The sequence below is a fragment of the Melospiza melodia genome, chromosome 27 (genome assembly GCF_035770615.1).
Source record: "Melospiza melodia melodia isolate bMelMel2 chromosome 27, bMelMel2.pri, whole genome shotgun sequence".
In the NCBI taxonomy this organism is placed as follows: Eukaryota; Metazoa; Chordata; class Aves; order Passeriformes; family Passerellidae; genus Melospiza; species Melospiza melodia.
Window position 1 is genome coordinate 8,350,385 of NC_086220.1, and position 14,188 is coordinate 8,364,572.

The window sequence follows — 14,188 nt, forward strand, 5'->3', positions numbered from 1 at the left end:
GAGGAAAGAGAAGAGAGGAGAGAGAAGAGAGGAAAGAGAGAAAAGAGAGAGAGAAGAGAGGAAAGAGAGAAAAGGGAGAGAAGAGAGGAAAGAGAGAAAAGAGAGAGGAAAGAGAAGAGAGAAGAGAGAAAAGAGAAAGAGAGGAAAGAGAAAAGAGAAAGAAAGAGAGGAAAGAGAAGAGAAAAGAAAAACAGAAGAGAGAAAAGAGAAACAGAAAAGAGAAGGAGAAGAGAGAACTGCAGGAATTTCTCCTGCCTGCTCCATGTTCACATCCATATCCCTCTCCCAAAAAAAGAACCAAGGAGCTGCTCCTTCCTTGTTTCACTGCTCTAAACCAAGCAGAATCCTGGTGCTGCTTGTGATAACGTGAACAAATCCCTGTGCTGGTTCATTCATGCCATGGTCTCGCTGCTCTGTGTCTGCTGTGATTTATTCTGTATTTAATAAAGGGATTTTTCTCATTGCCTTTGCAGTAATTGGTCAGCAATAAGGATTATTGGCAAATGTAGCAATTATCGACAAATAAAAAAAAAAATTATTGACACAGGCAGCTTTGTAAACAGGCCCCTGTGCTGTGCACATAATGAAATGGCCTCTGCTGGCATTTAACAAGGGTAATGAATATTAATTGCAGCCAGGGCTGCTGATGGGCAGCTGCAGGCAGCAGGGCTGGCCTCTGTCGTGCTGGGGATGGCTCCTGCTGCTCAGGGCTCTTGGGGATGCTTCAGGTGCAGCTGGGCTGTCTCCATCCTCTTCCTCCTGACAGCCTGGCCCTGCCTGTGACACGCAGTTAAACAGCTCCTGGTTTGTCCCAGTGTGCAGCTGCAGGGAGGCTGGAGGAGCAGGGCTGAAACCTCCTTCCAAGTGAGGGAAAACCTCCTTTGAAGTGAAGAAAAACCTCCCTCCATAGTGAGGAAAAATCTTCCACAGAGAAGGAAAACCTTCTTCCATGGTAAGGAAAAATCTCCTTCCACAAGGAGGGAAAAACTTCTTCCAAGTGAAGAAAAACCCCCTTCCAAGTGAGGGAAAACCTCCTTCCATAGTGAAGAAAAGCCTTCCACAGAGAAGAAAAACCTTCCCCAGCAAGGAAAAACCTTCTTCCAAGTGAAGAAAAATCTTCCACATAGAGGAAAAACCTTCTTCCAAAGCAATGGAAAACCTCCTTCCAAGTGAAGAAAAATCTTTCACGGAGAAGGAAAACCTCCTTCTATGGTAAGGAAAAACCTCCTTCCAGAGAGAGGAAAGATTTCATTCCACAGTGAAGAAAAATCTTCCACAGAGAAGAAAAACCTCCTTCCATAGTGAGGGAAAATCTCCTTCCATGGTGAGGGAAAACCTTCCACAGTGAGCAAGAACCTCCTTCCAAGTGAAGAAAAGCCTTTCACAGAAGAAAAACCTCCTTCCAAGTGAGGGAAAACCTCCTTCCACAGCAATGGAAAACCTCCATCCATAGTGAAGAAAAATCTTCCACAGAGAAGGAAAACCTCCTTCCATGGTAAGGAAAAATCTCCTTCCAGAGAGAGGAAAGATTTCCTTCCAAGTGAGGGAAAACCTCCTTCCATAGTGAAGAAAAGCCTTCCACAGAGAAGAAAAATCTTCCACAGCAAGGAAAAACCTTCTTCCATAGCAATGGAAAACCTCCTTCCAAGTGAAGAAAAATCTTCTACAAAGAGGGAAAACCTCCGTCCATGGTAAGGAAAAATCTCCTTCCAGAGATAGGAAAATTTCATTCCACAGTGAAGAAAAATCTTCCACAGAGAAGGAAAACCTCCTTCCAAGTGAAGAAAAGCCTTTCACAGAAGAAAAACCTCCTTCCATAGTGAGGGAAAATCTCCTTCCATGGTGAGGGAAAACCTTCCACAGTGAGCAAGAACCTCCTTCCAAGCGAAGAAAAGTCTTTCACAGAAGAGAAACCTCCTTCCAAGTGAGGGAAAACCTCCTTCCACAGCAATGGAAAACCTCCATCCATAGTGAAGAAAAATCTTCTACAAAGAGGGAAAATCTCCTTCCATGGTAAGGAAAAATCTCCTTCCAGAGAGAGGAAAAATTTCCTTCCACAGAGAAGAAAAACCCCCTTCCAAGTGAGGGAAAACCTCCTTCCATAGTGAAGAAAAGCCTTCCACAGAGAAGAAAAATCTTCCACAGCAATGGAAAACCTTCTTCCAAGTGAAGAAAAATGTTCTACAAAGAGGGAAAATCTCCTTCCCTGGTAAGGAAAAAATCTCCTTCCAGAGACAGGAAAAATTTCATTCCACAGTGAAGAAAAATCTTCCACAGAGAAGGAAAACCTCCTTCCACATAAGGAAAAATCTCCTTCCAGAGAGAAGAAAAATCTCCTTTCACAGAGAGGAAAAATCTCCTTCCGCAGTGAGGGAAAACCTTGCACAGAGAAGGAGAACCTCCTTCCATGATAAGGAAAAATCTCTTTCTAGAGAGAAAAAAAATCTCCTTTTATGGCAAGGAAAACCTCCTTCTACAGTGAAGAAAAATTTTCCACAAAGAGAGAAAACCCTCCTTCCACAGAGACCAAAAATCTCCTTCCGGAGAGAGGAAAAACTTCCTTCCACAGTGAAGAAAAATCTTCCTCATAGAAGAAAACCCTCCTTCTGCAGTGAAGGAAAACCTTCCACAGAGAGGGAAAACCTCTTTCCACAGTGAGGTAAAACTTCCTTCCACAGTGAGGGGAAACCTCCTTCCAAATGAGGGAAAACCTCCTCTGCCTCACAAGATGAAGAAAATCATCCTCTCACAGCCACCATGGTGTTGTTCATGAACCCTGTGGCTCCCTGGGCTGGGTGTTCCCCTCTGGGATGTGATTCCAGCTCCCCTCTCCATCAAGGGCAGCTTTTTCCTGGCCACAGCTTGGCCCTCCAGCTCCAACTCGCTTTTCTCCTCGCTGATCTTACGGAAAATCAAAATCCTCGTTTACTTCCCTGCAGTGGAGACTCTTGGAGGTTGTTTTTTTTTTTTGTATCAGCTCCTCTTTATAATCTGTCACTTTGTTTTATCTGGCAAAGGTTAATTTTATATTCTTCCCTCGCTCTGCTCCTCTCCCCTTTGTCAGCAAGTCCTTTGTTGTTTTATTTTCTGAACTGGCGACTGCACCTCTCTCTTGCTGGGCTGCTGGAGGTCCTGGCTGAATGCTAATTCACCCCTTTGGATTTAAAAATTTAGAGGAGACACCTCATCCCTGCTGCTGAGACATTTCCCTGGGTGCAAATGAATTTATTTTCAATTTTCCTCAGGCAGATTACACCGTGCTTATGCTGACAGAATTATTTGACAGCATCCCCTGATATTTCAGCGTCTGGTAGAGAGAGAGAGAGAGAGCCCAGAAAAAAAAAAATCCTGAGGATGTTTTGCAGTTTGTTTTCTCTTTAATCTGCTCTCTTTGTGGCTTTGAGAGCAGGGAATGGATTGTGCAGCTCCGTGGCCTTGATAACGTCACGGGAACATCCGAATTATTTGATCCCAGCCCATTAAGTGGTGAGGGGACACAGAGGGAAAATAACAGAGGGAGGCAGAGCAGTGATCCAAATAATTGTCTAAACGCCAACCCCAAGCCAAGCTCATCCTCTGTGCCAGGAATTAGGGAGATGGATGTTCCCAATAATGGGTTTTACCAGGGGTGGCGGTGGGGAAAAGGGATGAGCAAAGCATCCGTACATAAAATATCCCAAAGTTTGGGCAGGTAGCACTCCAAAGGCAGCCTTGCCTTCCCGAATTCATGGGCCTTGGCAGCTGCAGCTTGGGATGGATTGAACCCCTGGAGAGCTTGAAGGGTTTTTCATGCATGTTGTGCCCCTCAGCTTCGTTTTAAACATGGTTTTAATTATTTCCGTGGCTTTTTGGGAACCAGCAGAAATCAGGGGTTTATTTGTGGTGGGAAGAGCTTCTCCTCCTCCAGGGCTGCAGATTCCTCTGGTTTGTCCCAAACCTCAGCGTTTGGGAACGTTCTTGGGCAGTTCCACCTCTCCCAGTGCTCAGCCAGGTGTGAACGACTTCCCAAGGACGCAGACAAAGCAAATTAACTCCCAGCTCCTTCTCCAGGCACTCCATTTGTCCCACAAATACTCCCTGGTGTGCACGGAAGGAGTTTGATGAATGCAGAGGGGGAAAAACGAGCTCAGCAGATGGAAAGGGCAGATTTTATTGTGAGCAAACCCCCGAGGAGCCTGGAGCACCCTGGGGATGGATGTGTCACCTGTGGGTGACAGAGCTGAGCCAGGGACAGCAGCAGGGGAGGCTGGAGCAGTGCCCAGAGTGGCTGAGATGGTTCCTTGCTCCAGGTTCTGTGGGATTGTGCTGGGATGTGGCCACAGCAAAAAAAAAAAAAAAATAAAAGTTGAGGCAAAATCTGGCTGGTTCCATGCTGGTTTTGTTTTGCACCAGCTCAAGTCACTCACTGGATTTTTGGGAGTTTTCCTGAGAGAATTCACCGGGAAAATGCCAGATCCCACCTAAGAGGCATTTTCTTCCTGCTGTTAAATGAAACTGGAAGGGACTGGAAAATGGCAAATCCACCCAAAGTCCTGAGGAATGGGTGCTTTTCTTATCCCAATAATAAAATATTCTGATGTAGTGGTGACCAAAAGATTCGCATTCAGTGGCGACCAAAATATTTGGATTTAGTGATGACCAAGAGATTCTGATTCAATGGTGACCAAAAGGTTCTGATTTAGTGGTGGCCAAAGATTCAGATTCAGTGATGACCAAAAGATTTGGATTCAGTGATGACCAAAAGATTCTGATTTACTGATAACCAGAATATTCTGATTCAGTGGTAACCAAAGGCTTCCCTGCTGCTCCTGTGAGGGAGGGAATTAAGTAAAAAAATAGAAGGGAATTAATGGAAGATCCAGGATGGTGTTTTCCCCTCCTGGTTTTTGATGCACATGAAATGCTGATATTTCTGTGATGGCAGAATTTCTGTCAGTGGGCTCTGGCCTGCTGGAAATCACATTTTCCCTCCTGAGGCAGCCTCAGAGCAGGAGCTGGGACTATCCCAGCCAGGGGGCTGAGGGCAGGGCCAGCTGTGGGGACTGATGCCACTTTCCCTTTGCAGTTTCCTGCTTTTTCAACTTCACCAGCCCGTCGGGGACCGTGCTGTCGCCCAACTACCCCGAGGAGTACGGGAGCAGCCTGCACTGCGTGTGGCTGATCATCGCCAACCCCGAGAGCCGCATCCACCTGGCCTTCAACGACTTCGACGTGGAGCCCCAGTTTGATTTCCTGGCCGTCAAGGACGGTGCCACAGCTGAATCCCCCGTGCTGGGCACCTTCTCAGGGAGCCACATCCCCTCCTCGCTGACCAGCAGCGGCCACGTGGCCAGGCTGGAGTTCCAGACTGACCACTCCATGGAGAAGAGAGGGTTCAACATCACCTTCACCAGTGAGTGTGTGTTGGGTTTGTGTGGCGGGGAGGGATGGTGCAAATTTTATATATATATATATTTTTTTTTTTATATATGTATATATATTTTTTATATATGTATATATGTATGTATATGTATATATATGTATATGTGTGTATATGTATATATAATATATACATATATATATCATATATACATATACTATATATATACTATATAAAATATTATATATATTTATATATAGTTTATATATATATATTTATATATAAACTATATTTATATATATAGTTTATTTATATTTATATATAGTTTATATATAATATAAAATATTATTTATATTTATATATATTATATATATACACTATATAAAATATTATATATATTTATATATATTTATATAGTATATATATTATATATATACTATATGAAATATTATATTTTACAGTATATTATATATAATACAATATATATAATATATATTATATGCATATTATACATAGAAATATATAACACATATATTATATATAATCATAAAGTTAGCCATCTTGTCAGAAGGTTAACTTTATGTTCATTACTTATGATTATGTTATTTTATGATTGTATATTATATGATTACTTTATGATTGTGTCTTATATATTATTACTTTATGATCATATATAATATATAATCTTGTATTTCATATTAATTAATATGTATTAGTTATTACTTTATTATTACATATTATATAATATATCTTACATTTTTATTATTTATGATTATATATTATATTACTTTATGATGATATATTATATATTAATTATTATAATCTGGGCGTGTCCTCCTCCTCCTGTCACTGGGAAGGGGAAAAATTCAATTTTCCTCAATTAGCGGGTGCAACATCCTCATTTTGGGGACAGCGTTGTGGGGAGGGTACAAAAAGTTGCTGATTCTCCTGTTTTCTGTCTCTCTCCCGCTGCTGGCAGCGTTCCGGCACAACGAGTGCCCGGACCCCGGCGTGCCGGTGAACGGGAAGCGCTTTGGGGACAGCCTGCAGCTGGGCAGCTCCGTGTCCTTCCTGTGTGACGAGGGCTTCATCCGCACCCACGGCGCCGAGAGCGTCACCTGCGTCCTGCAGGAGGGCAGCGTGGTGTGGGACAACGCCGTGCTGCGCTGCGAAGGTGAGCCCCAGCTCCTGCCTGCTGCCCATGGGCTGGTTTGGGGTGTTAAAGATCCCATCTCGGCTCTTCCTGTGGGTGTTGTTAGGAAAATCCATCCACAAACACCAGAGGTTTATGGCCAAAAACGAGACAGGGGAGTCCTTTTTGAGAGATCCTCTGGGATCTCTCAGATTTTTGGAGAACGCATCTTCGTTTTTATCCCAATTTCCCAGCTGCATTTCCCTTCTCTCTTTCCCCATACCTGAGAGGTTCAGACTTCCCAAAGATTCCCCTCTAATGTACAAGCCTCCCTTTGAATTTTTAATTCTTACAGAATTTAGAGGTTTTTCCCCATTTCTGAGGTACTTCAGAGGTTCAGACTTCCCAAAGATTCCCCTCTTAATGTACAACCCTCCCTTTGAATTTCTAATTCTTACAGAATTTAGAGGTTTTTCCCCATTTCTGAGGTACCTGAGAGGTTCAGACTTACCAAAGATTCCCCTCTAATGTACAGCCCTCCATTTGAATTTTTAATTCTTACAGAATTTAGAGGTTTTTCCCCATTTCTGAGGTACCTGAGAGGTTCAGACTTCCCAAAGATTCCCCTCTAATGTACAGCCCTCCCTTTGAATTTTCAATTCTTACAGAATTTAGAGGTTTTTCCCCATTTCTGAGGTACTTCAGAGGTTCAGACTTCCCAGAACACCTGATCCCAAAGATTTACCTCTAACGTATAACCCTCCCTTTTAATTTTTAATTCTTATGGAATTTAGGGGTTTTTCCCCATTTCCTCCTCCTCCTCTCCTCCTCTTCTTCTCTCCAGGTGAACATTCCTTCAGGGAATGAAATTTTGGGGGGAATTTTGCAGCCTTTTGGGGTCCAGAATCAGGGATCTGCCTGTCAGGGTCTCACTCTCACATTCCACAGTGTCCAGCCAACACCTTCCAGGATTTTCCACCCCTTTGGAAGGAGGAGTTTGCTGGGGAGAAAATTTCAGTTCAAATATTCCTGAGCTCTGTTTATTTTCCAATTTTTTTGGTGTGGAATGAACGCTGGGGAATATTTTTATTGTGGCTTTTTGATGATTTGATGATCAGTTCTTGTTACAGCAGGTGTTTTTCTAATAACAATAATAATAATAATAATAAAAAGTTGTGGTTTAGTGATGCCTCAAAGCTTCCCTGCTGCTCCTGTCAGGGAGGGAATGAAACAAAAAGGAATGGAAGATCCAGGGTGATGTTTTCCCATCCTGGTTTTTGATCCATGTAAAATATCTGATATTTGTGTCATGACAGAAGTTCTCTCAATGGGCTCTGGCAGCTGGGAGACAAAAATTCTGCGTTTCCATCTCCTGGCCACAACAGCCAACCCTGCCATGGGGGGAGCTGGGCTGAATTAAAGGCTTTAATTCACATTTCAAAGCTTTTTTAAGACTTTCAAGCCTCTGCTCTGGAAAAAAGAAGTGAAGAAGGAGCTCATTAGGACTGAAAATCTTCCTGTGCCCTGTGTTCTCAGGGAAGTGATGCTCTGCTCTGGTATTTGCAGCAATTTGAATAACAAGTGCTGAGCTCTTGAGAAGCAGCCCTGGAATATTGAGAAATAATTGGAGTAATTGGCCCTGCATTGCCTGAGCAGCAGGAATTGCACAGTCCTGGCCATTGTCTTTGGGATTGAAGGAAGGAATCAATTGTTTTCAACAGCTTTTATAGAATAAAAAGCTGGACTTTTTGTATTCTGAAATAATTTTGCTCCTGTCAAAATGTAGGTTTAATTCAGGGCTCCTGTTCCTTTCAAAGCACAAGCCTTGAAATTTACATTTTTTAAAGTATGGAAGGGAAACATTCATTAAATAATACACTTCTAATCAACTTTTATATGTGATAACCTTCTGCCTTCTCCTCCTGATCACTCTGGTGATTTCTTTGACTCACCCTTCAGTCTGGACCTTTTAATTACCCTTTTTAAGCAAGGAGAAAAGCTCAGAGATCTAAAATCCTGAAAAAATAAATTAATGGGAATGAAGGAGACAGAGAAAAGGGTGGAAATCCTGACAGGAGACCAAGCACAGCTTTGGGGCAGAAAGGAAAAAATAATTGCTTTGGAGCCAGCTGAGCTCAAATGACTGATCTGTCACCCTTGAGAGCAGCAGGGGAGATTTGGGGATGGGATTGGCACATTTTGGGGTGGTACAAGGGCATGGGGTCATGCACATTGGCATTGGGACTGGAACATTTTGGGGTGGCAGAGGGGCATGGTGACATTGGAATTGGCACATTTTTGGGTGGCACATTTTGGGGTGGAACAGTGACATTGGGGCTGGCACATTTTGGGGTGGCACAAGGACATGGGGATTGGCACATTTTGGGGTGGCACAGTGACATTGGGACTGGCACATTTTGGGGTGGCACAAGGACATGGGGATTGGCACATTTTGGGGTGGCACAGGGACATTGGGGCTGGCACATTGTGGGGTGGCACAAGGACATTGGGACTGGCACATTTTGGGGTGGCACAGTGACATTGGAATTGGCACATTTTGGGGTGGCACAAGGGCACAGTGACGTTGGGATTGGCACATTTTGGGGTGCCACAAGGACATGGCGATTGGCACATTTTGGGGTGGCACAGGGACATTGGGACTGGCACATTTTGGGGTGGCACAAGGGCACAGTGACGTTGGGATTGGCACATTTTGGCGTGCCACAAGGACATTGGGATTATCACATTTTGGGGTGGCACAAGGACATGGCGATCGGCACATTTTGGGGTGCCACAAGGACATGGGGATTATCACATTTTGGGGTGGCACAGGGGCACAGTGACATTGGGGTGACTCCTTAGTGGACAAACCTGGCGGTTTATGGGATTTTTGTCCCTCTGGCCTCTCAGACCTTGTGTCTTTTTCCCAGAAAATGCCAAGAAGTTCCTGCAGCTCCTGCTGGTGGCACTGGGGACCACGGGGTGGATTTAATGCCCTGCTCTGGTGACATCCCTGGTGGCAGCAAAGCCATGACTCAATTAGCAGGGCTGGGAGGGATTTTTCTGGCACCTGAAATGCCAAGTGACCTTGCAGTGTCCTCTGCTTTTATATCCAATCATTATTTTACACCCCGAGCAGGGCCCAAGGTCAGCCCTGCTGGCTCTCAGGGGGGCCCTGGCTGCACTTGGAGCTGAAACTGCAATTTCTGAGCAGTAAATGTTGGTTTTCCATCTGGCTCCGGTGATTTTGAACTCGTGGTGGGGACAGAAATGCAGGGAAGGGGTTTTAAAAGTGGGGACATCTCATGGTGCTGCAGCTCTGTCGCAATTTTCACCCCAATTTTAAAGATGTGTTTGGAGGTGGATGAGCCTGAAGGTCTTTTCCAGCCGGGATAATTGTGTGGATTTGTGTCCTTTTTGTGTCCTCAGCACCCTGTGGGGGCCACCTGACGTCACCCAGTGGCACCATCCTGTCCCCAGGCTGGCCTGGCTTCTACAAGGACTCGCTGAGCTGTGCCTGGGTCATCGAGGCCCAGCCTGGCTACCCCATCAAGATCACCTTTGACAGGTGCTCACCACCTTGGGCAGCCCCAAAATTCCCTGGTTCTTAACCCAAATTCCCTGCTCTGCCCTCAGATTCCCTGTTCTCCCCCCCAAATTCCCTGCTCTGCCCCCAAATTCCCTGCTCTGCCCCTAAATTCCCTGCTCTGCCCCCAAATTCCCTGGTTCTGCCCCCAAATTCTCTGGTTCTGCCCCCAAATTCCCAGCTCTGCCCCCAAATTCCGTGGTTCTGCCCCAAATTCCCTGCTCTGCCCCCAAATTCCCTGGTTCTGCCCCCAAATTCCCAGCTCTGCCCCCAAATTCCCAGCTCTGCCCCAAATTCCCAGCTCTGCCCCCAAATTCCGTGGTTCTGCCCCAAATTCCCTGCTCTGCCCCCAAATTCCCTGGTTCTGCCCCCAAATTCCCTGCTCTGCCCCCAAATTCCCTGGTTCTGCCCCCAAATTCCCTGCTCTGCCCCCAAATTCCCTGTTCTGCCGCCAAATTCCCTGCTCTGCCCCTAAATTCCCTGCTCTGCCCCCAAATTCTCTGGTTCTGCCCCCAAATTCCCAGCTCTGCCCCCAAATTCCGTGGTTCTGCCCCAAATTCCCTGCTCTGCCCCCAAATTCCCTGGTTCTGCCCCCAAATTCCCAGCTCTGCCCCCAAATTCCGTGGTTCTGCCCCAAATTCCCAGCTCTGCCCCCAAATTCCCAGCTCTGCCCCCAAATTCCCAGCTCTGCCCCCGGATTCCCTGGTTCTGCCCCCAAATTCCCTGCTCCGACCCCAAATTCCCTGCATTTTTGTGTGAGGTGCCCCCAGTGAGACGCTCAGGCAGAAGAAAGGACCCAGCCCTGCCCCTTTTGGTGGTTCCAGGAGGGAATGAGGAGAAGGGAGCAGTGCTGGGGTTTCATTTTCCTCCTGTCCCTCTCAGGTTCAAGACGGAGGTGAATTATGACACCCTGGAGGTGAGGGATGGCCGCTCCTACTCCTCTCCCCTGATTGGGGTCTATGATGGCACCCAGGTGCCCCAGTTCCTGATCAGCACCAGCAACCACCTCTACCTCCTGTTCACCACGGACAAGAGCCACTCTGACATCGGCTTCCAGATCAGATATGAAAGTAAGGGCCCCTTGTTCATGGAATTCCCTGCAATTCCCTGCAATTCCCAATCTCCAGCAGCACCACGGCCTCCTCAGGGCACCCTGGGTTTTGTTTTCCCCTGTGCCAGGCAGCTCACACTGCTCAAGGGAGGTGCTGCCAGTGGAGGAGCAGTTTCTGCTTTTCCTGGCATCCCAGACTGGTTTGGCCTCCCTTCCTTTGGGGGAATTCCCTCTCTCCATCCCCTCATTTCAGGGATTTCCCTCTCTCCATCCCCTCATTTCAGGGATTTCCCTCTCTTCATCCCCTCATTTCAGGGAATTCCCTCTCTCCATCCCCTCATTTCAGGGATTTTCCTCTCTCCATCCCCTCATTTCAGGGATTTCCCTCTCTCCATCCCCTCATTTCAGGGATTTCCCTCTCTCCATCCTCTTACTTTGAGGATTTCCCTCTCTCCCTTTCCTCCTCTCACTTTGAGCATTTCCCTCACTCCATCCTCTTACTTTCAGGATTTTCCTCTCTCCCTTTCCTTCTCTCACTTTCAGGATTTCCCTCTCTCCCTTTCCTCCTCTCATTTCAGGGATTTCTTTCTCTCCATTCCCTCATTTCAGGGATTTCTTTCTCTCCCTTTCCTCCTCTCACTTTGAGGATTTCCCTCTCTTTATCCTCTCACTTTTGGGATTTCCCTCTCTCCCTTTCCTCCTCTCACTTGGACCATTTCCCTCTCTTTATCCTCTCACTTTTGGGATTTTTCTCTGTCCGTTTCCTCCCCTCCCTTGAGGCAATCTCCTCATTTCAGGGATTTCCCTCTCTCCATCCCCTCCCTTGAGGAATTCCCTCTCTCCCTTCCACCCTCTGACCTTGGGGACAACCACCAACATTTGTGTCAATCCCCTGGGTGGGCTGAGCTTCCCCTGAGCCCCTCAGTGCCCACCTGAGTGCTGTGCCCTGCTCTCTGTGCCCAGCTGTGAAGCTGCAGTCTGACCACTGCCTGGACCCTGGCATCCCAGTGAACGGGCAGCGCCACGGCAACGATTTCTACGTGGGAGCCCTGGTGACATTCAGCTGTGACCCTGGCTACACCCTGAGTGACACTGAGGCCCTGGAGTGTGAGCCCAACTTCCAGTGGAGCCGGCCCCTGCCCAGCTGTGAGGGTGAGGAAACTGATTCAGGATGTTCTTGGGGTTGGGAGGCAGAGCTGAGCTCATAGGGTGGGAACATCCAGAGGTGGAGCCCACAGTGGTTCCAGCTGCTGGAAACCTTCCCATGCAGACCCACTGCCAAAGCAGCAGCTGGAGAGCTCCCAGTGGCATGAAATCCATGGGTCTTGTTGGATTTTGGTGGGTCTGTCCATGGATTTTGTTGGATTTTCCTCTTTTGGTTGGATCCCACAGAGATGGTGGTTCCAGCTGCTGGAAACCCTGGAAACCCTTCCCCTGCAGACCCACTAACAAAGCAGCAGCTGGAAAGCTCCAAGTGGTGCTTAATCCATGGGTTTTGGTGGGTCTGTCCATGGATTTTGTTGGATTTTGTCATTTGGGTTGATTGGATTTGGGTCGATCATTCTCTTTTGTTGGATTTTCCTCTTTTTGTTGGTTCCACCTGCTGGAAACCATTCCCCTGCACACCCACTGCCAAAGCAGCAGCTGGAAAGTTCCCAATGGCATTTAATCCATGGGTTTTGGGGATCTATCCAGTATTTTGTTGGATTTTGTCCAACAAAACCCAATTTGGGTTGATTGGATTTGGGTCGATCATTCTCTTTTGTTGGATTTTCCTCTTTTTGTTGGATCCCACAGGGATGGTGGTTCCACCTGCTGGAATCCCTTCCCATGCAGACCCACTGCCAAAGCAGCAGCTGGAGAGCTCCCAGTTTCATGTTTAATCCATGGGTTTTATTGGATTTTGGGGATCTATCCATGTAGATAGATTTTGTTTATTTAGATATTTCCTGCCTATATTTCCTTATTTGGGTTTAGCCCCTCCCACATGTCCTTATTTGGTTTAAGCCCTTCCCACATTTCCTTATTTGGGTTTAGCCCCACCCACATTCTCTTATTTGGGTTTAGCCCCTCCCACATGCCCTTATTTGGGTTTAGCCCTGCCCACATTCCCTTATTTGGGTTTTGGCCTTGCCCACATGTCCTTATTTGGGTTTAGCCCTGCCCACATTCCCTTTTTGGATTTAGCCCCTCCCACAAATTTGTTTATTTATAAATCCCACCATCTCTGTGGGAAAAGAGGAAAATCCAACAAAATCCATGGACAGACCCACCAAAATCCAACAAGACCCATGGATTTAATGCCACTGGGAGCCAATTTTGTTGGATTAAAACCCAATTTGGGTTGATTGGATTTGGGTCGATCATTCTCTTTTGTTGGATTTTCCTGGGTTGGGTTTTGCTTTTACTTTTTCCTCCCAGCTTGTGAAAGATTCTGGATTATTGAACTCTTTCTCTCCTATTTTTTTGTGTTTTTAGCTCTCTGTGGGGGCTACATCCGTGGCTCCAGTGGCACCATCCTCTCCCCAGGCTTCCCTGATTTTTATCCCAACAACTTGAACTGCACGTGGACCATAGAAACATCCCATGGCAAAGGTGAGGAGAGGACTGAGGCAGTGGGAGAGAAACTTTTCCCTGTGGGGATCCACGAGTTCCTCTCAGGAATGATGATTCCATTGTCCCTGGACAAAATCCAGAGGGTTTTGATGTCACCTCTTCATCCTTTTAAAGGGAAAATTCTTATCAAGCAGAGCTTTGTGTTATCTCCTGTTCCAGACCTTTGTGGCCCCATCCTGAAAGTCAGGATGTGGATGCAGAGATCCTGACACCATTCCCTGTCCCAGAGAGGGATCTGCCCCTCCTGAGGGATTTCTGGAGGTGCTCAGCTCCTCCTCTCCAAGGTTTTTTGGGAATATCTCCCACATGGCCACCACACGAGTCCTGGAATTGCCCCAACTGCTCCAACAATTATTTTCTTGTGACACTTTATGGACTCCCAGGCTGTGCAAGTGGAGTTTAAAAGCAGTTTAATTTTAAAGGTATTTAAATGCCTAAAGAGAG

At 46.4% G+C, this 14,188-nt stretch overlaps 1 protein-coding gene across 1 annotated transcript in view; it reads left to right on the top strand.

The window, feature by feature from the left end:
• The window catches only part of CSMD2 (CUB and Sushi multiple domains 2), a 261,846-nt gene that overhangs the window by 157,490 nt on the left and 90,168 nt on the right, over window positions 1-14,188 (top strand). The window contains 6 exon segments of the mRNA XM_063177637.1: window positions 5,066-5,392; window positions 6,339-6,533; window positions 9,921-10,059; window positions 10,960-11,147; window positions 12,092-12,280; window positions 13,607-13,723. Of these exon segments, the coding sequence (XP_063033707.1) occupies window positions 5,066-5,392; window positions 6,339-6,533; window positions 9,921-10,059; window positions 10,960-11,147; window positions 12,092-12,280; window positions 13,607-13,723 (1,155 nt within the window).